Source organism: Cydia pomonella, chromosome 26, assembly GCF_033807575.1.
Source record: "Cydia pomonella isolate Wapato2018A chromosome 26, ilCydPomo1, whole genome shotgun sequence".
Lineage (NCBI taxonomy): Eukaryota > Metazoa > Arthropoda > Insecta > Lepidoptera > Tortricidae > Cydia > Cydia pomonella.
This window is the reverse complement of record NC_084728.1, coordinates 6,672,989-6,696,747: the sequence shown is the minus strand read 5'-3', so window position 1 is coordinate 6,696,747 and position 23,759 is coordinate 6,672,989. Positions and strand designations below refer to the sequence as shown.

The following is a 23,759-nucleotide window of genomic DNA, read 5'->3' as shown; positions in this document are numbered from 1 at the left end:
GTCTCTGCTTTACGTAAAATATGAAGGTTATAGGAATATATACTTATGCGTTCTTATTGCCAACTTTATTCAAAGGAACTTAAATAAAAATCAATAATAATTTGTATAATTTATTTTCCTAATTAAATGACGTAACATTAAATTTCCTAATACGATACAGTCATCAGCAGGGTGCGTAGCCAACATGCCAATCGTTTAAGCTCCGTAGCGAACGAAACGAAACTGTTGCACTAATATGGAATAGTGATAGAGATATAATTATGCTATGGAGCGTTAATGATTGGCACGTTGGCTAAGCACCCTATTGCTAAACTAAGACCTAGTTAGGGATCAGGGGGCTAGCCAAGATTACAATCATTTGCGCTACAATAACGAAACGCTTTCTGCCTCTATCGCACTAATATGGAATATAGCGTTTCGTTGTAGCGCAAACGATTGGCTTCTTGGCTAGGCCCCTAGAGGCCCTACCGTGAAACACGAAAATCGCTCGAATATGCAAAGGGGCGATAGAGGCAGATAGCGAAAAATTTTCGGCATAAGGCCTCTGATAACTTGAAACCGCAATCCATTTCGTGATTGGCACTGACATATATCTATACGGGCCTTACGGGCAATAAGAATGGAGCCAGTACAGCGGTGTCACGCACGAATTCGAGCCAATCGTGCAGTCTAACGCCACAACGCGATTGGTTGATGAGTTCGCATCACGCGCGATTGGTCGCAACTAGTTGCGTTAGACTGCACGATTGGCTCGAATTCGTGAGTGACACCGCTGACCTAGCACCATTCATAGTGCCCGTAAGGCCCGTCCCTAGATATATGTTGGTTATTGGTGGACCTTCGTTGCCTGATAATAGATATTTGATTTGATTGCGTCACTTTCGTTTGACGTGAGGAAATAAATGCAAAAAAAACGTCGAACGAACTACGAATTGAATTCGGGTTAAAATTTTCACGTTTCATTGATACCGCGGCTAAGAAAATATGTAAATCAAAAGATCCCACAGTTAAACTAATAATTGCCTTGATTGGATCCTGACGTGGCATTAAAAATAAAATATAAAAAAGTTTGTTATACTGTGTATCTTTAGGTATTTAAATAATAGTGAACAAAATCTACCCTCAAATGAGTCAATTGGCTCCTTAATGTAATGTAGGTTAAAATCAGGTCATTCAGTGACAGATCCAGGTTTTGTATTTGGTTGGTTAACCAATACCCGAAAATGTACAAATTGTTTGTTAGAATAATCTAAAGATACAGAGTTTAATTTTTTCCAGTTGTACCTGCCAAAAATAAAATGAATTTTTTGACCCGCGAAAATACCTCTACACGTTTAGCGCGTCTACTCGGCTGAGGTGAGTGATGTGAATCCATAATGTAAAGCCTCGCTTAATGTATATTGTATTGAAGTATCGCGCGACTTTGGCCAAGCGCGCACTACGACTTTTTGTCGCAGAAATGCAACGTATGTGTTTATATGTCAGTGCGCGTATATACGAGAAAAAAATCGCAGCAATTTTAAAATTGTGATTTGTCATATTTTACCGCGACTGCTCGCGACGCGAAAAGTGAATTGCAGCCATTGACATATATCTAAGGACAGGCATTACGGGCACTAAGAATGGTGCTAGTTCAGTGATGTCACTCACGAATACGAGCCAATCGTGCAGTGAATGATATATGTCAATGATTGCAGCATACGGAGTTGTATGGCCCCGCGCGCACTGCCATAATAAATTCCGCCATCTTGTATTTTTGTATTCAATATTATTTCCAACATTTTTCATGCAGTAATTTTTCAAACATTTGAATCTGCATTCTATGATAGATTTTTTTGGGATATAGGCGAAATTCATTCCATTTCAGATTAAAAAACCTGTAAAAGGACGGGTCCAATATTGATAATTTATTTTTTTCTACTCCTCCGAAGATAAGATAACTGACTGGTACGAAATCCATATTGAGAATGAACAAATCAATGATTTTTCATCGCAGTGCGAGTGAATTTTCTGCGACATATTACAACGCGATTCTAAAATCGTGTCGCAAAAATTAAAATCTTTGACAAGACATGCTAGACATGAGAACCTTAAAAAAAGTAAAAAAAAAAAAGTAAAGTGTAAGTTAAAGTTTCAATTGACGTTGAGCTGTGCCTTTTCTACCTTGGGTACGCTTACAATCTCACCCATTTAAATATATTTAGAAAATTAGAAGGGTACCTTCTCCTACAGAAAGGATGCGTACCATGAGTTCGACAGCATTTTAGTTACGCGCGTGCGAGATAGGAACAGGCGACTCGATGTACGAAATTCTCGTGGTAAGCGTCCTTTCTTTACCGTCGATGTGATGCTAAATTATGTGTATGTGATCATTTGGGTTCAGTACCCAAAGGGTAAAAACGGGACCCTATTACTAAGCCTCCACTGTCCGTCTGTCTGTCTGTCACCAGGCTGTATCTCATGAACCGTGATAGATTTTCGCTCGGGCGAGGAAAACGCGCGCGCCGCCTCGGCCGAGGCACGTCTACACTGGCCGGTTTGTGCGTGAGGAAATTGCCTCGCGCGTATGCTCGCTCTGTGTGGACCGGGCTGATGATGTATTTCTGTTGCCGCTATAACAACAAATACAAAAAGTACGGAACTCTCGGTGGGCGAGTCCGAGCACTTGTCCGGTTTATCTTTTAATCTCAATGGTCGGTGTCTTTCAGGCACGTATGCGTACATTTATAATATATTTTTAATCATGATCTTTATTTTTCCAAACTGCTAATACAAAAAGGAGGGTAATAATTACCACAGATATTAAGCAAGTCGCTTTCATCCAGACGCGTCTCTTGACTATATTAAAGATGTGTTTAAGATTATTCAGAGCAGTTTTCATATAAGTTCAATCGAAATGGAACCATAACTCAAAGTCTTAAGACTCAAAATCCTACTTGACGTTGATAAAACTCCTCTGCCTTAGACTAACAATAGTAGTCTCAACTGACATTGACATTATGTTTGTCTTCAATATGGCGCCGGAATTCAGGTCTCGACGCGGACTCGAACCCGCACGCTCCGCAGACTAAGACATCCGCTGCTTCCGCTTCCGCTGAATTCAGGTATACTTCCGCTGAAATTAAAGAAAATAGTTATTTTAGGTTTTCTAAGGAAAATTTGCCATGGCCGTAGGCAGGTAGGAACAGGGGGCAGCTACGTTCAAACAGGAAGAACAGGCCTAAAGTAACGTACGAAATTATTCGTGCTTAGCATCCTTACTTTTCAAGAGGATCTTGTCGGACGTTGTATTCCTGACATATTTCTTTCGTTCAATTTATTTTCGTGGTATATACAGGGTGATTCTGGGGTCGTGGAGCAAGAGAACTATACATCGTACAGAATTCAAAGACGAGCCTAATGATGTTGCTAATTATTTATTATCACCAATAATGATGATTATTTTTCAGATGACCAGTAGAAAAAAAAAATTGCATACAATTTGGTCACCCTACTCAATGTGACGTCTTGTCGCTTTCCATACAGCGTATGTCAAAAGTCATAGGGTGACCATGATTACTTAGTATAAGATTAATTTTACTTAAAAATAAGAACAAAATCACTAATTATATTTTAATCAAATACTACCATATGATAATGTGGATCATTTACAGAGTCAGAAAAAGTGGTTCTGGATCACGACCCAGAAATCAAAACTATAATTTTAGATCAATTATATTAGATCTTTATATATACTACTTGGTTTTTCATGGGCGGCAGCATCATTTAGAGCTTGAAGCAAACAAACAAAACCAAGATTTGGTCAAAAATCAACAACAAAGTCCGCATGATGGAGCACTTGTACACTCTGCGATGAAGATAGTTTTGACGACCGGTTTGGCCTAGTGGGTAGTGACCCTGCCTACGAAGCTAATGGTCCCGAGTTCAAATCCTGGTAAGGGCATGTATTTGTGTGATGAACATGGATATTTGTTCCTGAGTCATGGGTGTTTTCTATGTATTTAAGTATTTATAAATATTTATATATTATATATATCGTTGTCTAAGTACCCTCAACACAAGCCTTATTGAGCTTACTGTGGGACTTAGTCAATTTGTGTATTAATGTCCTATAATATTTATTTATTTATAGAAGTTTATTTTTTTCTGGATGACATGGGTTTAGATGTATAGCTTTGATTGGAAATAATAGGCAAGTTACTGAATTACAATTTTAGTACACAATTGTAAGTTTTTCGTAGGGTTTTACGTTTTTATAAGAATTTCCGCAACTTAGTAAAAAAGTTTCATGACATTTTTTTTTACTTCCAATATTATTTAAACAAAGGTTATAATTAATTTTAAAATTGTCATATAATGCAGAAGAATTATATAAAAAGATCCAATATTATTGATCTAAAGTTATAGTTTGCCTCTAATTTACAATTTCTTATGTACTGCTATTATATTCCACACAACTGCACATCGGCAAGGTGATATGGTTAATTATCTTTTGAGTCGAAAATGTTTCTAAAAAATGTGTTTTTTTTTCTTGTAAGGTAAAGGTTTAAATAATAGGAATAATATATATTTCACTTACCATTTGTGTCTTTTAAATGTTGTTCCTGCACGTGCTTCATTAACTGAAAAGTAAAATTAGAATTCATTATAATTTACTATCAGGTAACGAAGGCCCACAGATACATACCTTACAAACGAACTTATATACACCGTGTTTTTTTTGATTTGCGTTAATTTCGAGGGTGCATTCCTGAGCTTAAATTAAGTAATTTTCTCAAAGACACCGATATTCTAATTAACTCCATTTCGGAGATAATCAATCATAAATTTTTATATTATAAGGCCCTTACGAGCGTGTACACTTGCCTTAGGGCCTGTTTACTTATTGATTAGTGTTTAGTGCGAGTACATACATTTGCTACTAAACGTACGTACTATCTCGGACGATCGATGTTAGAAATGACATTGATATATCACAGTTTTCAATTGTTTGGTTGAGTTAAATGTAATGCCCATGTTACAACAACGCTATATGCAACATTTAGTTACTTTTTATAAATATAAAAATTGTAAAAAAAAAACAAAAATTTTTTTTTTTGAAAATTAACTGTACCATTTAGTTTCCTTAAACGTACTTACCGAAACCCCGGAGTTAACGCAATTCAATAAAAACACGGTGTATAAGTCTTAAAAACTGAATCTCATTTCAGCGCAGTTTTCTGTATAATTTTAAGTCAGGGCCTATTTCATGTCTAATTAACAAATTAATTAATTTCCCGATAAAACTTCCTGCAAAACTTAGCACGTAATCTACCATTTAAGCTTATTTGAACATTGTGAAACGCCAACGATGAGATTATTCGTTAGATAAGTGGCTTATTCAGGAGTTTACTTGGACATTGTGCAACAATCAATACAACAAGTATTACACACAGGCAGCCTCCCTACAGTGAGCGCGGTACCTGCGAGTGCGAGCCGCCGCGGAAGGGGCAGCGCGCGCACTGCAGCGTGGTGGCGGCCGCGCGCGCGCCCTTCATGCGCGGCCCGTTCGGCCCGTGCTCCGCCACCTGACGAGACAATATCATTGTTTTTTTTTATACTACGTCGGTGGCAAACAAGCATACGCCCTGCCTGATGGTAAGCAGTCTCCGTAGCCTATGTACACCTGCAACTCCAGAGCAGTTACATGCGCGTTGCCGACCCTAACCCCACCCCCCTCGTTGAGCTCTATTCAGAAGCAGATTCGTTTCTATTCAGATATTTCTATCAGAAAAATATTATGCGCACCACGGGAGGAATCGTAGGACAATCCATCGCGCGTTTGTCACCCTCGCCTTCGGCCCGGCGACAATTTTACACGCGGCCCGCAATGTCCTACTTTTCCTCCCTTGGGACACAAATAACTATTTTCTAAAACATGTTCGAAAATCGGTCGCATTTTGTTCGTAAATCGAAAACGCAAAACCTAATTTTTGTCCCAGCGACGACAACGCACGGCCGCCGCGCACCCGGCGCGGACGGAGCGGGCAAAAATGACATTCGTATGATTAATTGTATTCCTAGGGAGTAAAATGTCCGCTGCGCGCCGGGCTCCGGCACGTGGCCACTACGCGGAACGAACATGAACATAACGTAAGCCACATTCGCTATAGTACATTACGATACAAGTGCGAAAAATAGGAAATTCGAAACGAGTGGCGATAAATTAAAACACGACCGAAGGGAGTGTTTTAAATCGACACGAGTTGCGAATTACCTATTCGCACATGTATCGTACAACGTTTTACAGTACATATGGCCCTTTAAATGTTCGACACAGTAACATAATATGCTACTTCTCGCACTAGTGCTATAAAGTAGCCCCATATGTACTGTAAAATATATTATATATTTGACGACCGGTCTGGCCTAGTGGGTAGTGACCCTGCCTATGAAGCCGATGGTCCCGGGTTCAAATCCTGGTAAGGGCATTTATTCGTGTGATGAGCATGGATATTTGTTCCTGAGTCATGGGTGTTTTCTATGTATTTAAGTATTTATAAATATTTATATATTATATATATCGTTGTCTAAGTACCCTCAACACAAGCCTTATTGAGCTTACTGTGGGACTTAGTCAATTTGTGTAATAATGTCCTATAATATTTATTTATTTATTTCAGTATTTCCTAACATGTTTGAGAAAAGCACTATGGGCGGTGGAAACAGGTACCTTTTTTCTGACTCGGACCTCGGATCTAGGCACCTCGTCAGAAAATGCATCTCATACTCGTAAATTTCAACTGGCTAACTATCACGGTTCATGAGATACAGCCTGGTGACAGACGGACGGACAGCGGAGTCTCAGTAATAGGGTCCCGTTTGACCCTTTGGGTACGGAACCCTAAAAAGGAAAGCATGCATTTATGTTTGAATGATTTTATAATTTATGTATGTATCTATTTATATAAATATTGCTATTTCATTACCTTTTTGATTCGGACTTATCGTTAACTAACCTTTTTTTTATGTATGTATGTTTCCAATATCTCAATTTTTAATTTTCTTACACATTCACTGCCGGGAACCCACCTGGTGGGCGCTCGTGAATTTTGTTCAGATGCCGGACAACCCGCCGGGCGGGTTGTTTTGTACGCAGCTATAGACCACCGGTTTCTGGGGTAGTGCGCCGTTTTTTGTCTGGCAGTGAATGTGTTAAAAGCTACTTTTGTAATATTCACCCTGTATGCACATCTGTCACCTTGGATATTGATCCGCCTGTCACCCTGTATATTTATTCCGTCACATAGATCTATGAGCATAACTAATTAGCACATATACTGGCATCAGAGCTAGTTAGACATATTCTCTCATTCTTTGGCCTCAGTCAAATCAAAACTAAAAGTTATATATATTTTTTTTTACTTAAAGCAATCTCTTTTTTTTCTCAATTTTGTTCATATTTTATTAGTAAGCTGTTTATTTTAAGTATGAAAGATAATTAGCTGTTTATTTTTCATGCATGTTGTGTCTGCTATTTTAAGGCGCACACAAGTTTTTGTTTGAAAATGTATATTATTTATGAAAAAAAAAAACAATAAGACCTAAGTACATAGTGTAATTTAAAAAATCGGCTAAGAGCATATCGGGCCATGCTCAGTGTAGGATTTCGTAGTTACCATTCTGTCAGAACAGGCTAAATGGAGGTTATTATTTAGTAAGTATCATGTAGGTACATTATAACCTTTACAAGCAAAAGAGGGTACCTTAGCAGCGCTTTGTACAGAAGATTGTTTGCAATAACTCAAAAACGGCTGAACCAATCATGTTGACTATAGTTTTCATTGAAAGTATTTACCGTTTCACAATGTTTTTCATATTTTTTGGACCTATGGTTGAAACTTTAGAAGGGGGACATTTTTTTTCTTTTGGAGCGATTATTTCCGAAAAATATTGACTTTATCAAAAAATGTTTTTTGGAGACCCGTATTCGTTTTGAAAGACCTATCCAACGATAACCCACACCCCATACTATTGGGTCAAACCAAAAAAAAAAACAAAAACTTTTCTATTGGAGGTACCCTAAAAAGTTTTTTTTTGTAATTTTTATTTTACCGTCCAGTCGCCATGCATGAATAATGTATTCATGCCAAATTGCAGCTTCTAGCACTAACGATCACGGAACAAAGCCGCGACAACTATAAGGGTTTCTATGCGACTACGAAACCCTAAATACCTTAGATGACGTTTAAAAAAAAACAAAGAAACTCCGTACCTTATGCGCCGTCAACTCCTTGATGGCGTTGCACTTGAAGGCGCACAGCTTGCAGGAGTACAGGAACAGCTTGAAGTTGGGCGACGACAGCAGCTCGTGCGGCGGCGGCAGCGCGCCGCGGCGCTTGCGACCGCGTTTTTGGCTCTGCATTTGTGCCCTGAAATAATACTATTTTTAACCGACTTCAAAAAAGGAGGAGGTTCTCAATACGACTGTTTTTTTTTTATGTATGTTACTCGATATCTCCGAGAATCGTGAACCGATTTTCAATTTTTTTTTTCGAACGTGTCACCAAGTCGGAGTCTGATGATGGGATCTTAGGGAAATCGAGGGAACTCTTCAAATGGTATAGGTACATCTATGGCGCTTTTGGTAATTTCTGAAGTCGGTTATATTTTTTTGTTAATTTTTTTTATTATATCTAAACACATATTAAAAACTTTATATGATATATTCACTAACCCAAATTACAGCCAACTTTGGGGCATCGTTGCTCTCTTGGCGGAACTCGCGTGGCGTCACAAAAATATTTTTATCGCGTATATGTAATAATTAGGCATTAACACTCGTGTGATCCTATTAAGAATCTCACTTCGTTCGTTTCTTAAACCCACACTCGTGTATTTTAATGCCTTTTATTATGTAGCAGTCACATAAACTACTATTATACAATGTTGATATAATACAGAGCTTTCGAGTCGAGTACCGTGTTTAGGCAACGAAACTTGCTAAGTTGCCTAAATAAGGTACGAGATTGAAAAGCTTGATTATATCACTATTGTTTACAATACTGTTCTACGAGTCATCTAAAATAATATTTTTTTTACTATAAAACCTAAATAATTAATGAAAATTGATAAGTATCTCAGTAGACCAATGTAGTTCAAAATACATGAACACGCGACTCCCGCCCCGCAGCCCGCGCCCGTTTAGTCTTTTATATGAGAGCGCGGAGGCACGTGATTGGTCATTTTTTTTTAGTTCACTACAGCGTATCGAAATGAATATTACTTATTATACATGAAAAGTGTACGCAAGTATAGTTTGGTATACGAAATCTTAATTCAATCATTACAGTCGATGAGGAGAAAAAGCGCTGGTGGCCTAGCGGTAAGAGCGTGCGACTTGCAATCCGGAGGTCGCGGGTTCAAACCCCGGCTCGTACCAATGAGTTTTTCGGAACTTATGTACGAAATATCATTTGATATTTACCAGTCGCTTTTCGGTGAAGGAAAACATCGTGAGGAAACCGGACTAATCCCAACAAGGCCTAGTTTATCCTCTGGGTTGGAAGGTCTGATGGCAGTCGCTTTCGTAAAAACTAGTGCCTACGCCAAATCTTGGGATTAGTTGTCAAGCGGACCCCAGGCTCCCATGAGCCGTGGCAAATGCCGGGACAGCGCGAGGAAGAAGAGTCGATGAGGAGAAAAAATATGATTAGTTATTTCAAGGTACTGGTATAGGTATAGTAATGATCGAGTTAATTTCGTCAGGTGACAACCAAAACTCACTAATTACTGCCACAAGTTCAGGGCCAGAGTGAACCGTACAAGTACCAAAAAAGGGTTTTTTTTTTCAATTTGTGTTTTTGACTATTGCACCCGGAAATCTCGAAATCTCTAGAAGAACAGTCCAGAAATTTGGTATATGTAAACCATATAATTGTATTCAGAGTTAAAGGCGAATTTCTTTCAGTAGGCTTAGCACATGATTAGAGCGACAACATCTCGCGGCGAGATAGTTATACTTCGAGTCTTTTTGTGTTAATTAAAAAGGGACGGGTAGTCTATCTCGCCGCGAGATAACGTCGCGCCAATAATGTGCTAGCCCGGCTGATGATAATTTTCAAAATGGCGGGGGTTCCTCGAGGTCCCCAAACGTCAAGTGGTGTAGACATGAAAAGTAACCTTTACTTATGATACATGTCAAATTTCAGTACTGTTCTAGAGATTTCGAGCTGAACAACATTTCGAAAGCCCTCTGGTCTCACTTTTCTACAAGTAATGGGTTCTCACGATATTAAATTTGTTGTGATTAATTTCTTGATAAGAAACTTACTTGGCTTTTTGAAGGGCTTTCGCTTTTTCTAGTAACTCCACAGCTGTCAATGGTTTCTGAAAAAGAAAATTACTGTTATGTTCTCTAGCATAGCATATTTTTATTTGGCTTTATACCTTACTCGTACGGTTTTGTCCCAGATTGCCCCAGTGGATAGTACCGTAGCTAAGATTAAACTATACATGCCCATAATATACAACAAGAGCCGAGTAACAACTTATTAGCTAGTCTGAAGTATGACAAAAACTGGCGTATATTACCTTTTTTTTTTTATACCACGCTGGTGGCAAACAAGCATACGGCCCGCCTGATGGTAAGCAGTCACCGTAGCCTATGGACGCCTGCAACACCAGATGCATTACATGCGCGTTGCCGACCCTTTAAAAACCTGTACACTCCTTTTTTGAAGAACCCCATACTGTAGGCCCTCGGGAAAACCTCGGCAGGAAGCTCATTACCTATAATATATCTTAACTGGCTTCTCAGACTTTGCGGGTGGCTTATCAGTTTCCTCAACGCCTTCTAGTGAAGATTTGAGAATGACGACCGGCCCATCTTCCCCGTTAACCATGACGTATTGATCTCGCTAATAATAATGACCAGTTAAAATTAGTGTTTTGTACCTTAGCCGGCTTCTCAGACTTCGCGGGTGGCGTATCAGTTTCCTCAACTTCTAGTGATAATTTGAGAATGACGACCGGCCCATCTTCCCCGTTAACCATGACGTATTGATCTCGCTAATAATAATGACCAGTTAAAATTAGTGTTTTGTACCTTAGCCGGCTTCTCAGACTTCGCGGGTGGCGTATCAGTTTCCTCAACTTCTAGTGATAATTTGAGAATGACGACCGGCCCATCTTCCTCGTTAACCATGACGTATTGATCTCGCTAATAATAATGACCAGTTAAAATTTGTGTTTTGTACCTTAGCCGGCTTCTCAGACTTCGCGGGTGGCGTATCAGTTTCCTCAACTTCTAGTGATAATTTGAGAATGACGACCGGCCCATCTTCCCCGTTAACCATGACGTATTGATCTCGCTAATAATAATGACCAGTTAAAATTTGTGTTTTGTACCTTAGCCGGCTTCTCGGACTTCGCGGGTGGCGTATCAGTTTCCTCAACGCCTTCTAGTGAAGATTTGAGTATGACCACCGGGCCGTCTTCTCCGTTGACCATCACATACTGGTCTTGGTCTTCTCCGGTTAGGTATACTTGCTTCTTGCCGACATAGGCGTTTTGGGCGTCTGAAACATAGGGTACTAAATAAATACACAAATAATAATTATTAAGCTATTTTTATACAGACACTAAAATGTCAGTTCGATTGTCTAATTTACTATCAATATCTGGGAGACCGAGCTTTGCTCGGGAAACATATAAAAACTCAAAATGCGCGTTTTCCCAGAGATAAGACCTATCTAGATTGATTTTTTGCCCCACAAATATGACAAATTTCATTGAAATTTTTAGAGCCGTTTCCGAGATCCCCAAAAAATATAAATATGTATACATATATACAAGAATTGCTCGTTTAAAGCTATTATGAATGTATGTCTGTATATACGTTATTGTACATAGAAATAAGAAACGAAAAACACAGTAACAGAGTAAATTAAAAACAACAAAGGCGAAGTTATCCCTGTATGGGATCTCTTCCAGATTGTAGTACAAAATGATTCAACTCAATCTAACTGACGTTTTACACCTGACGTACAATTGTCAATTACAAAATTGACAAATTTTCCGTCAAATTACTTGTAAATAGTAATATTTTGTGATACGCGTAATTGTAAATTTGTCGTGACAATTTACATATATGTATAAATTTACCATTACAATCTTGTCAATTGTAAATTTTGTGGCATATCACAAAATGTACATTTGACAAGATTGTAATTGTTGTATTTTATACTTGTAACTTGTAAATTGTAACGTGGGATAGAGCCCTGGCATATGGAAAAAAAAATAGTACTGTGGAGACATTGCCCTTTGAAGGGTTTCAGACTCAGACTCTGCATCCAGTCCAGGAGCTTAGCATCAGATCCTGACGTGATGGCACTGATGGCAATGGGGCTACCGGTGGTAATCCCTTACAAACAAATAATAAATTTTCAAATAGATCTAGCTACGAGAAACACCCGAAATTACATAAAAAAATTTTTTAAGTCGGTTAATAAAAGAGTAAGCGCTTTTCATGTTAATTTTTTGTTAAAAGTTTATCAGTTAGAAGTTTAACTACTCTGTATAAAAGTTTGGAACAGTACCCCTAGTGTAAATTTGATCGACATCATAACGTGACGAACGCGTTTGCGTTAAGTCTCATTTTGTATAGGATTTTGAGTTTCCAAAACGTCCCGCTGGGCGCGCTCTTTCTAAATCCAATACAAAATGAGACTAAACGCAAACGCGTACGTCACGTTTCGAAATCGAATTTATTTACACTAGGGGTACAGGACTGTCACATTTAAACCGTCAACAAAGAGAATGAGCACCCAAATGATACGGATGAGTATAGTTTTCTTTGTTCTTACGTACTGACAAGTTGTTTGCCAGAGTATAGTTTGGTAAATGTATAATCTCACCTTCGCCCTCGCCATCACTGGACTGCAGGACGCATGTGACAGTCTCCCCCAACTCCCCTTCAGCCTCTTGGTTGGTGACTAAACGGTATGATTCCTCGCCGTCAGCACACCTATTACAGATAACAATAAACACATTCAAATAATAAGTTTTTGTCAAAAATTTCGTTTTTGGTACAAGCTTTTATCGCTGACTGTACTTTTCTTTCCACAATAACCCATACTCATCGAGACAATTCTAAAAACCCCAAACACAATTAGGTTACGCTGTTTTATCACAGAGTTCCTATGGCCACCTCCTGTCTCCATCATCAGATCATCTCGATGGTACCATAATATTGCATTGTCACCCGACTTACATATGTATGCAAATATTGAGCTTCATCGGAAACCGAGAAGTGGATCAAATTTAACTTGCAAGATTTGATTACAAACAGACAACGGTCAGGTGAAAGTAAATAAAAGCTTGTAAAAATGTTGTAGATCCTATATTGTTGGTAAGATTCGCTTTTGAGTGTTTTCAAATAAGAAATTCAATATTTGTAATATACATTACATAATTGGCATGTGTGAACTTTAGATATAGTTTTCGATCACCCCGCTAAGGAACCATTTAAGACCCATAAGATACTAACACTGCCCGCCGTTTATATATTAGAAGCATGCAAATACGTTAGAACCAATTTCAAAACACATATAAAAACCTGTACCCGCGATGAAAATAGCCGCAGATTGCCCGTACCAGTCGCTCCTATTCAACGACTCGCGAAGGTCCGAAAGTCACTCAGTGTTATTGGTCCCAAAATATTTTTTTTTTTTTTTTGTTTTTACTCTTATCTGCCATCGGCTTTCTTAGCCATAATCAGATTGTATCTATGTATCTAAAAAAATGTCTTTTTCCAGGTGGTGGTCCATTAACCACCATTCCTTTATTATGTGAAAACAGGGGGTGGATTATTCTCTCTGGTCTAGTTCCAAGATCTGCCACCTTTTGAGTCTTGTGATGTTACTGTTGTTTAATAGGTCTCTGGCAAGTTCGTTCTCATGATTTGTGAGCCTTTCCTTATATTTCTTTGAGAAGCTATTTACTTCCTCTTTGATGGTTGGTATATGTAGGTAGTCATGTATTTCTTTATTACGGATAAACCAGGGTGCACAAGATATTGTTCTGAGAGCAATATTCTGGAATCTTTGAAGGATCTCGAGGTTAGAATTGCTCGCTGAACCCCAGAGTTGTATACCATACGTCCAGATAGGTTTTATAATACATTTGTATACCAAAAGTTTGTTACTGAGCGTCAGAGGGGACTGTCTTCCTATTAGCCATAGTAAGCGCTTGAATTGTATGCTAGCTTCATTTTTCTTTGCTTTGATGTGATTGGCCCAAGTGAGCCTCCTATCTAGGTGGAGGCCTAGGTATTTAACACAGCATTCACTGGGTAGTGTCTCTCCTCGTAGGGTTACAGGCGGGCAGTCTCCTTTTCGTAAGGTAAATGTTATTTGGAGTGACTTTGATGTGCTAGCCTTGATTCTCCATTTTTCAAGCCACTGGTCGATTTTTTGCAGGTGTCTTTGCAGTTTTTGTGATGCTGCAACGGGGTCTTTGTCAGCGGCAAGGCACGCTGTGTCGTCAGCATATGTTGCTGTAACGACGTCTTCTGTACATGGAAGATCTGCGGTATAAATTGAGTACAACACCGGGCCAAGAACGGAGCCCTGGGGAACTGAGGCCTTGATGTCATAGAGTTCGGAGTATTCATCACTGAATTTAACCTGGAACTTTCTTTCGAGTATATACGATCTTAAAATCATATATAATGAGTTTGGTAGTAAGTTTTTCAGCTTGAATAGTAGCCCCTTGTGCCAGACGCGGTCAAAGGCTTGTTGTATATCAAGAAATGCGGCTGCGCAATATTCTTTGCACTCTAGAGATTGTCTTATCTTAGCTACTACACGGTGTACTTGTTCAACGGTAGAGTGATTTTGACGGAAACCAAATTGGTGGTCAGGTATTATGTTATTCTCTTCCAATACTGGTTTTAACCTGCACAGCAAGATTTTCTCAAAGGTTTTGGATAATATTGGCAGTAAGCTGATGGGTCTGTACGAGCTTGGTTCTGTTGGAGGTTTTCCAGGCTTTGGTATCATGCATATCTGGGAGACTTTCCAAAGCTTAGGGTAGTACTGTATTCTTAGTATAGCGTTGTATAGCATGGTAAGGAATACCACTGGTTTTCTTGTAAGGTGTCTGAGAATCTCAGCTGTTATCAGGTCAAACCCTGGTGCCTTCCCTTTGCCCAGATTTCTTATCACCCGGTAGAGTTCTCTGGGTGTAACTGGTTTCAGCGGTAGTGATAATTGTTGTTCGCTATTTAATCTGGCTTCAATCTCATTTTCAAAGTCCTGCATTGTTGATGTATTTGGTGTAAAGACTTGGCTAAGATGTTGTGCAAACAGTTCTGCTTTTTCTTGAGGCTTCTTAGCCCAGGTTCCATTATGTGATCTTATAGGGGGCACCGTTTGTTTTGGTTGTTTAAACTGCTTAGTTATTTTCCATAAGGAATAATTGTCATGTTTTGTGGATGACAAAGAACTTAATTTTTGGTGAAATGTTTGGTTTTCATGATCCTTTATCATTGCTTTTAATTCTCTGGCAGCTCTGTTAAATGCAATTTTATCTTCCCTATACCTACTTGTTTGCCATCTTCTTCTTAGTTGTCTTTTCTCTTTAACCTTGTCTCTTATTTCCAGGGATATATTTTTTGAGGAGCTTCTAGTCTTAATGCATGGAGTTGACTGCCATGCAGCTTCTTGTATCTTGTTTGTTATGTAGAAGGTTGCCTCATCAATATCTTCCTCAGTCTTTAGCTTAACCCTCAAATTTACATGTTTTTCTAGATGTTCTGTGAAAGCAGTCCAGTTTGTTCTATGATTACATAATACTAATGGCTGTTCTCTTTGAATTACATTTGCACTAAATGTCCCTATGACGGGTGAGTGATCAGAGGAACTATCAAAACAACTCCCAATATCAAAATATGTATCAGAAAAGCCTTTGATGATGAAGAAGTCCAGCAGGTCAGGAACTTTATTTGTATCAGTAGGCCAATATGTAGGTTCTCCGGTTGATAAGGTCATCAGTTTCAGGTTGTCAATACATTTTTTCAATTCACGACCCCGGGTTGTTACCAGACGGGAGCCCCAGTGAGTATGTTTACTGTTCCAGTCGCCTCCACTGATGAACCTTTTGCCTAGACTCATAAAATAGTTGTGAAACATTTCTTCCTTAATAGAAAATCTGGGAGGGCAATACACAGCACTTATATTTATTTCTCCAATTCTATCTTGCACAGTTATAGTGGTACTTTGGAGATAGTTTTCTTTGTATTCACTATGTGGATAGTGTTTTATACTACTCTTGATTATTATTGCTGTTCCTCCATGGGAGGTCCCATCAGGGTGATCTGTATTATAAACATTATAGTTTTGCAATTTGAATTGTTTTTTGTTGTTCAAATGGGTCTCAGACACCAACATGATATCTATTTTATTTGTTTCAAGTATGATTTCTAATTCCTTTTTATTGGACAATAGCCCGTTTATGTTCCATGTAGCAATTCTAAGATCCATCACGGCAATTTATTAATGAGCGTTGTTATTAGTGAGACAAGAGCTCCCACTTGTGTCACGAGTTGGTCAATTTTTTCTGCTTGCTTATTTAGTGTTTGTAGTAACATTGTTTGGTATTCATTATAATTTGAATTAACATTAGTTTCTAACTCATTGAGTTTGTATGGCTGTGGCTTTCGAGAGTCCACTTTGTTTCTCATCTTTACCTGTTTTTTAAGAGCATCACTATATATATGTTCTGTTGTTCCTAAGGGTTTTGTTTTGTGAATTGTCTCCTGTGGTGCTGTGGCGTGATTTGTTTCATTATTGTATATTTCTATATCTTGATCAGGTATGGTTTGTGTTGTTCTGAAGTCAACATTGATAGCCTGGTTTGTTTCACTTTTATGTTTTTCTGCTGTCTCTGGGTTTTCCGTAATTTTTCCCCTTGTACTATACTTTGTTTTTATTTTTCTACTTAAGATCTCCCGATACACTTTGCACCCTTTGTAACTTGCCGGATGGGATCCTCGACAGAAATAACATGTAGGTGCAGTTTCCTTGTCTTTTGTACATGCAGTAGTATTGTGGGCTCCAGCACATTTACAACACACAAAAGGGCGCATGCAGTAATTTTTAGTATGACCGTATTGTTGGCACCTTGTGCACTGGACTATATCAGTTACTCTCCTTGGGTCTTCAATTTTGACACGTTGATTATAAATATATTGTATTTCTTTTGCCAATTTATTATTTTCATGCGGATCCAGGTTTACAAAAAACACATTGTATGGTTCTTTTGTATTTTTCTTGCGGGCATTGACAATTTCTCCCATGACTCTGTTACCTGTATTTTCTATGGCTTCTATAATAGCTTCCTTTGGGGTGGTGTGGCGAAGGTTCTTGATGACAATTTTTGTCCACCTCTCCCCTTTGGGCTTAAAGGTATGACCAATGAGTCCTTTGGCACGGATGTGATCTATTAGTTTTTTGTAAATTGGCACAGTTTTAGTAGAAATTATCATCTCATCCCTTGACACTATTTTATATGTATAGTCCTCTTTTTTCATTACTTCAAGCAGGCACTTTGTAAGCTCCTCCACATTGTCTATTCCGTATAAATAAGTTGAAGGTGGCTTGGTGATGTTTAATGTTTTATCAACTATTTCCTTGTCTTTTTCTCCATCTTGAGACTTATCAAGGTCTAGTAACTGGAAACGGTTCTCAGTGGGTATTTGATTTGCCACTGTGTGGTTAATTTGAGTCTGGATATTACTTTTTGTTTTTTGTATCTTGTGGGTAGGCATATTTTGCTCAGGAGAGCGGATTCTTTTTTGACCTGGGGCTCTTTGCCAGGGAACTGTAGTGAAGTCTACTGGTTCAACTACGGAGAGCTCGGATTGGCTCGGCTCGCATCTCTTTTCATCAGGGTTCGGAGGTGTTTCGTTTATTTTTGGAGGAATTCTGTTTGACCCTTCCGAAAAAAAAAAAAAAAAAAAAAAGGGATACTATAAAATAGATGACTACTTGGGAGACACGGAATCATGAGAGGCATATGGCGCTGTTGTTTCTAGCTGTTCAACCTTATGTATTAATGTTTGTTATGTTTTAGTTATTTTGATGATGACATTGACATATTAAATACATAGTAGTTATGTATTCTGTAGAACTAGTTTTAAGATTGTTAGCTTAACAGTCTCTTGACGTGAAATATGTATTTCATACAATTTTTTTTTTTTTTATTCTTTGACATTTGGAGAACCTTTACACCTCCAAATCTTATTATTGTGTATTATTATTTTTCTCAGACCGTGGGGACCTTATACATCTCCAAACTTAATGTATTAACCGTGGAGACTATACGTCTCTGTCATATTGTATAATATACTTGACTTGGTACATACTAGTTATGTACAGAATGTAGCATTAGTTTATGAGACTGCTAGTTTAACAGTCCAGACGCGGTTTATTTATTTAGTATAAATTTTATTTTGACACTTGGAGAGACTTTACACCTCCAAATTTTATTAATATTAGTACTCTGACATTGGGGACCTTTTACATCTTCAGATTTAATGTGTTTTTAACCATAGAGACTATACATCTCTATTGTATTGTAGTAATTATTTATTTTAAGATTATTATAATGTAATGTTTACCCAGGTATTGGCTGTTGTATTTATAAAATGTTGTTGTGTATTTTTCATGTCACTATATGATGTTACTATAAATGTTGTATTGACTTGTAAAAGAGCCCTTGAGGCCTACTTGCAGAATAAAATTTTGAATTTTGAATTTTGTATTACATCTTTGTCTGGGGTTCGCATGGAATAGTCCTTTATGGAAGACTTGTTGAACAAGTGGTTTATTTTGTTGCATGTTTTTTGTTGTTTCAATGGTTTCACTGTTTTCTTTTGTCATCATCTATTTGAATTCGTATAAACGTTACACATATTATCCGTTTTCAATCAGTATTTGGCCGAACATTATGAATTACAAGAGTTTTTTGACACAAATTTTAAATTATTTGAGGTTAGATTTGACTATGAAATTTTGTCCGTTAGTATCAGTGTTATTTCGCACTTTTTTGAGGAATTCACTGTTCAATCACTTTACAAGGGTTTTGCTAACAATTAATTACTTATTTTTGGAATAATTCACGAAAATACACAGTAAGATCGATATTAATTCGCAAGTTGTAACTGACGCGTTCGCGTTCCGTTCACGTACGGTCCCAAAATATACAACAAAATTCCTAATGACATTAAATTGACTGAAAGCGACTCAATATTCGCTAAAAAACTTACATGTTTACTTTCAGACCAAGCATGTTATTCTGTCGATGATTAAATTTAAGAAACCGTACATTTTCACCTATTCATTTTTATCTAGAATTATGTATAACTAGCATAATTTCAAATGTACCTGTGCGACCTGTAAATTTTTTTACCAATAAAGAATCTGAACTGATTTTATGTCGCTACTGTTGAGGACTAGTCACTTACTTGACCAGGGTCAGGCTTAAGAGGTCCAAGTGGATTAGACCCTGCGAGCAGTCGGTGAGGATCTGGTAATTAGGCTCCTGGTCTGAGACTGCTCTCAAACATGGTGATGATGATGACTTACCTGACCAGGGTCAGGTTTAAGAGGTCCAAGTGCATCAGACCCCGCGAGGAGTCGGTGAGGATCTGGTATTTAGGCTCCTGGTCTGAGACTGCTCTCTGAGATGATGATGACTTACTTGACCAGGGTCAGGTTTAAGAGGTCCAAGTGCATCAGACCCCGCGAGGAGTCGGTGAGGATCTGGTATTTAGGCTCCTGGTCTTCACTAGTCTCCGTCATTGCCATATCGGGAAGAATAGTTTCCACTGTATTAGACTGTAATATAGATAAGCAATTATTTAATATTACAAGATTACGGAGCACAGACTTGGTCTTTGACAAAAGTTCAAAAAACCAAACTCAAGGTTTGTCAGCGAGCTATGGAGCGTAGTATTCTGAGCGTGAAGTTAACCGATCGCATTAAAAATACAATACTACGCTCCAAAACTGGAATAACTGATGTAGCTGAAACTGCCGCTAAGCTCAAATGGGACTGGGCAGGGCACGTCTGCCGTATGCCGGATGACCTGTGGGCCAAAACAGCCACCTGTTGGGTCCCACAGGTTGTAAGGCGTCACGGTAGACCTCGTCGGAGATGGCGGGACGAACTTGATGCCTTCGACAGAGACTGGTGGGAGACTTCCGAGGATAGGGACACGTGGAAGAATAAGAGGGAGGCCTTTGCCCAGCAGTGGGACAGTATGGGCTCATAATAATAATAAAGATACAATAAATAAATAATGAGAACATTAAACATTTTAGATTAGTTAAGTGTAGTAGTCCACGGATTATCGGAAAAAGGGGCCAAGGTCGCCCACGTACCACCTGTAGGTGCACAGTGGAAAAGGACGCTGCATCAGTTGGCCTCGGCTGGGCGGAGCTGGAGGAAGCCGCGCCGCGCTGGACCGTGAAAAATGGAAATCCCTTCTGAGAGCCCTAAGTCTCTGATGAGGGATAACAGGATACCATCATCATAATAAATAATATTGATGGGAGTTGAGTTAGAGACAGTTGAAGTACAGTCAATATCCAAAACTCCATTGTAACAAGACGAAAAATGTTAACAAGTTTTTGACATACTTAGAGATGGGAGTTCAGTGAAGGATAACAGATAGAAATATCCTACATAAAGAAACTTCTAACTAGTGGTATAAAAAGTGAGAGAAAATTGTTAATAAATAATAATATTAAGCATTAATGACGACCGGTCTGGCCTAGTGGGTAGTGACCCTGTCTACGAAGCCGATGGTCCCGGGTTCAAATCCTGGTAAGGGCATTTATTCGTGTGATGAGCATGGATATTTGTTCCTGAGTCATGGGTGTTTTCTATGTATTTAAGTATTTATAAATATTTATATATTATATATATCGTTGTCTAAGTACCCTCAACACAAGCCTTATTGAGCTTACTGTGGGACTTAGTCAATTTGTGTAATAATGTCCTATAATATTTATTTATTTATTTATTATTTATTTATTAATAGCATGCCTGCTGCAACCGTTCATGGCTGTCTATTGTTGCGCCTGTGAATGGGTTCCAGCAGGTGTTCTACATGATATTAAAGCAGTGAAATCCAAGGAGCATTGGTAGTATATTTCTCAGCAATTAAATATTGATTCAAGATTTACCTCATTATTGTCAAATGGAGTCACCTCCACGATTTCAAGTTGACCTGAAAATTTGATAAACAAGGCTTATTAGCAACTAGAGAGATAACAAACAGATACAATTCAACTGATCAAATGTTTCTTTTCAAACATTGATATATATCCAAGGACGGGCCTCACGGGCAATAAGAATGGGGCCAGTACAGCGGTGTCATGCACACGAATTCGAGCCAATCGTGCAGTCTTTTAATTTTTGGTACAAGCTTTTATAGCTAACTGTACTTTTCTTTCCACAGGCAGCTAATACTGATCGAGGCAATTCTTAAACCGAACACAATTAGGTTGCGATTGTTTTATCACAGAGTTACTATGGCCACCTGTCTCCATCGTCAGATCAGCTTGATGGTACCATAATATTGCATTGTCACCCGGCTTACATATGTATGCAAGTTTTCAGCTTCATCGGAACTCGGGAAGTGGGTCTTTAACTTGCAAGATTTTACCCATACAAATATACATACATAGGTACATTGCAAGTTAAATAAAAGCTTGTAAAATGCAAATTAAATAAAAGCTTATAACAAGAATTTACAAATTGGTTTAAGCAATTAGGAAACATTAAAAAAAAAGCACTCAACAAATTGAGCAGATGTACTGTATGCACTAACCATCCTTAAACTCTGCCGTGAGCACCTGTGTCTCCGAGACCACTTGTTCCTCGTCCGACATGATTCTTCAACCCTGAGAAATCAAAACCAAAACATTAAGAGGCAAATGAATGATGAAACTATCTAAAGAAGCTAACAGTACACAACTTAAGTAACATATCAAATTATTATATCAATTATGTTGATTTATTGATTTGTGTTGGTTAAGTAGTCACACTATAGTTTTTCATTAGGCATCGGATTTTTTATCGCAAGGTAAGGGGTCATTCGTTAATTACATCACACGAATTTCTAGATTTTTTGACCCCTCCCCCCCTCCTTGTCACAGTTACACTTACAGTCCCACAGTAAGCTGACGAAGGCTGGGGTTGTGCGTACTCTGACAATGATATATATAATATTTGAATATTATACTTAAATAAATATAAAACACCCATGACTTCGGAACAAATATCTATGTTCATCAAACAAATACATGCCCTTATTACTGGGAGCCCGGGATTCGACCCAGAACTATCGGCTTTATAGGCTGGGTCACTGCCCACTAGGCCAGATGGTCCTCAAAATTATTTATTAGTTACATTTGAATTTTCTACTGACTGATTGTGAATATATATAAGCAGGGCCGGGGGTTAACCATATCAAAACTTGTAGGCAATGGAAATCTGGAGATCTCTTTTTCCTATTCCTATTCCCAGGCCCCTAGGCCCTTGCCTACTGTGCCAAAAGGATTATCAAACCTTTTTTTAAAGTTTGTAATTTCTAGTATCAAATCTGATGAAGATCACTAACAGCAACAACAAATATATTATGTAGTTTTCAAAAAAATATATGTACATATTCTATTTTTAGGCCTTGAATCTATAGTCATGGCATATTTGGTTGACTTGGTACATTAACTATAGTTAACTAAATTTAGTACACAAGACAAAGCATAATTCAATAATACCACAAGCTTACTCTCTCATACACACAAATGTTCGGTAAACATACATACATGGACATCTTGGTTAGGTACTGATAGACCAACTCGAGAACTAGCAAGGCTTGAAACCTTCCTGATGTTCGGTAATTATACAGAAAATGTAATAAACAATAACAAAATATCACTGCAAAAACTTAATTCTGCTTTACAAATGTCAAATTCCCTTCCCTCAAAAAAATCTTGCAACACCAGTGAAATCGGTGTTTCTACATGACGGTGTTTTTAATTTTATTATTATTGCAACAATCCAGATCCACTTACTTTTGATGGCAACAATTGATTTGTTGATATTATCCTTGAACAACACCCATATGAACATACAACAGGTAATGAAATAACTTCACGACACGAAATCAAGAGAACTACGTGAAAATCGACGCCATTAAACGCCTTTTCAAAGTAAAATCATATCATATTCTATTCTATGTAGAATGAGTTGTAGCAAAATGTCAATGTTGCCAGTATAAATATTTTACCCCATTTATTATTTACCTATAATTAATTTATTTAAAACTATCCCATTAAAAAAAAATTGTTGTTAGTGTGATAATTACTTTTTTTACAATATAGTTCACTTCATCGCAAAATATAATCGATTGGGTTTACATTTTGTTTAAATAATTTTATTCAGATAGTACTTTGGGATATCGACCTTATTATATGGTAATAGGGTTCAATTTCTAAAAAACCTCAAGAATGATTAAAATAGCTTCTACTTGAATGCGGCACACTTTGGACAATGACTCATCGGAGTTACTACGAGTTCTATTATTCACCTCACTTTCCTTTCATTTCATTGCGTTGCATCTCATTTCAACAGTCATTATAAGCTCTTTTAATTTGGTTAATATGCAAATCGTAGGTATGCTAATTAAAGTAAAGTAAAGTAAATTT

At 38.0% G+C, this 23,759-nt stretch overlaps 1 protein-coding gene across 3 annotated transcripts; it reads right to left on the bottom strand.

Annotated features, from left to right (window-relative positions):
* Window positions 1-97: 97 nt before the first annotated feature.
* Window positions 98-23,320, bottom strand: LOC133532203 (uncharacterized). Of its 3 annotated transcripts, none has more exons than XM_061870762.1 (11): window positions 23,127-23,320; window positions 21,881-21,953; window positions 21,234-21,277; window positions 19,744-19,880; window positions 12,897-13,006; window positions 11,389-11,558; window positions 10,313-10,368; window positions 8,255-8,411; window positions 5,463-5,567; window positions 4,580-4,622; window positions 98-3,115 (listed from the first exon to the last, which is right to left on the bottom strand). In XM_061870762.1, the coding sequence occupies exons 2-11, from the start codon at window positions 21,939-21,941 to the stop codon at window positions 2,982-2,984; spliced, it is 1,017 nt and encodes a 338-aa protein (XP_061726746.1). In that variant the 5' UTR covers window positions 21,942-21,953; window positions 23,127-23,320; the 3' UTR covers window positions 98-2,981. The 3 variants fall into 3 exon arrangements, with proteins under 3 accessions (XP_061726746.1, XP_061726747.1, XP_061726748.1); XM_061870763.1 differs by lacking the exon at window positions 23,127-23,320 and adding an exon at window positions 22,841-23,059; XM_061870764.1 differs by lacking the exon at window positions 23,127-23,320 and adding an exon at window positions 22,878-23,059.
* Between the last annotated feature and the right edge of the window lie 439 nt (window positions 23,321-23,759).

What these genes read in the sequence shown, in the direction of transcription:
- LOC133532203 (XM_061870762.1), bottom strand. Translation starts at nt 21,941, where the DNA reads ATGTCGGACGAGGAACAAGTGGTCTCGGAGACACAGGTGCTCACGGCA. An exon ending in CAGTGATGGCGAGGGCGAAG is followed by an intron (nt 11,559 to 12,896) that starts GTGAGATTATAC and finishes CCTATGTTTCAG; the next exon opens with ACGCCCAAAACGCCTATGTC. An exon ending in GCGGCGGCTCGCACTCGCAG is followed by an intron (nt 4,623 to 5,462) that starts GTACCGCGCTCA and finishes TTTACTTTTCAG; the next exon opens with TTAATGAAGCACGTGCAGGA.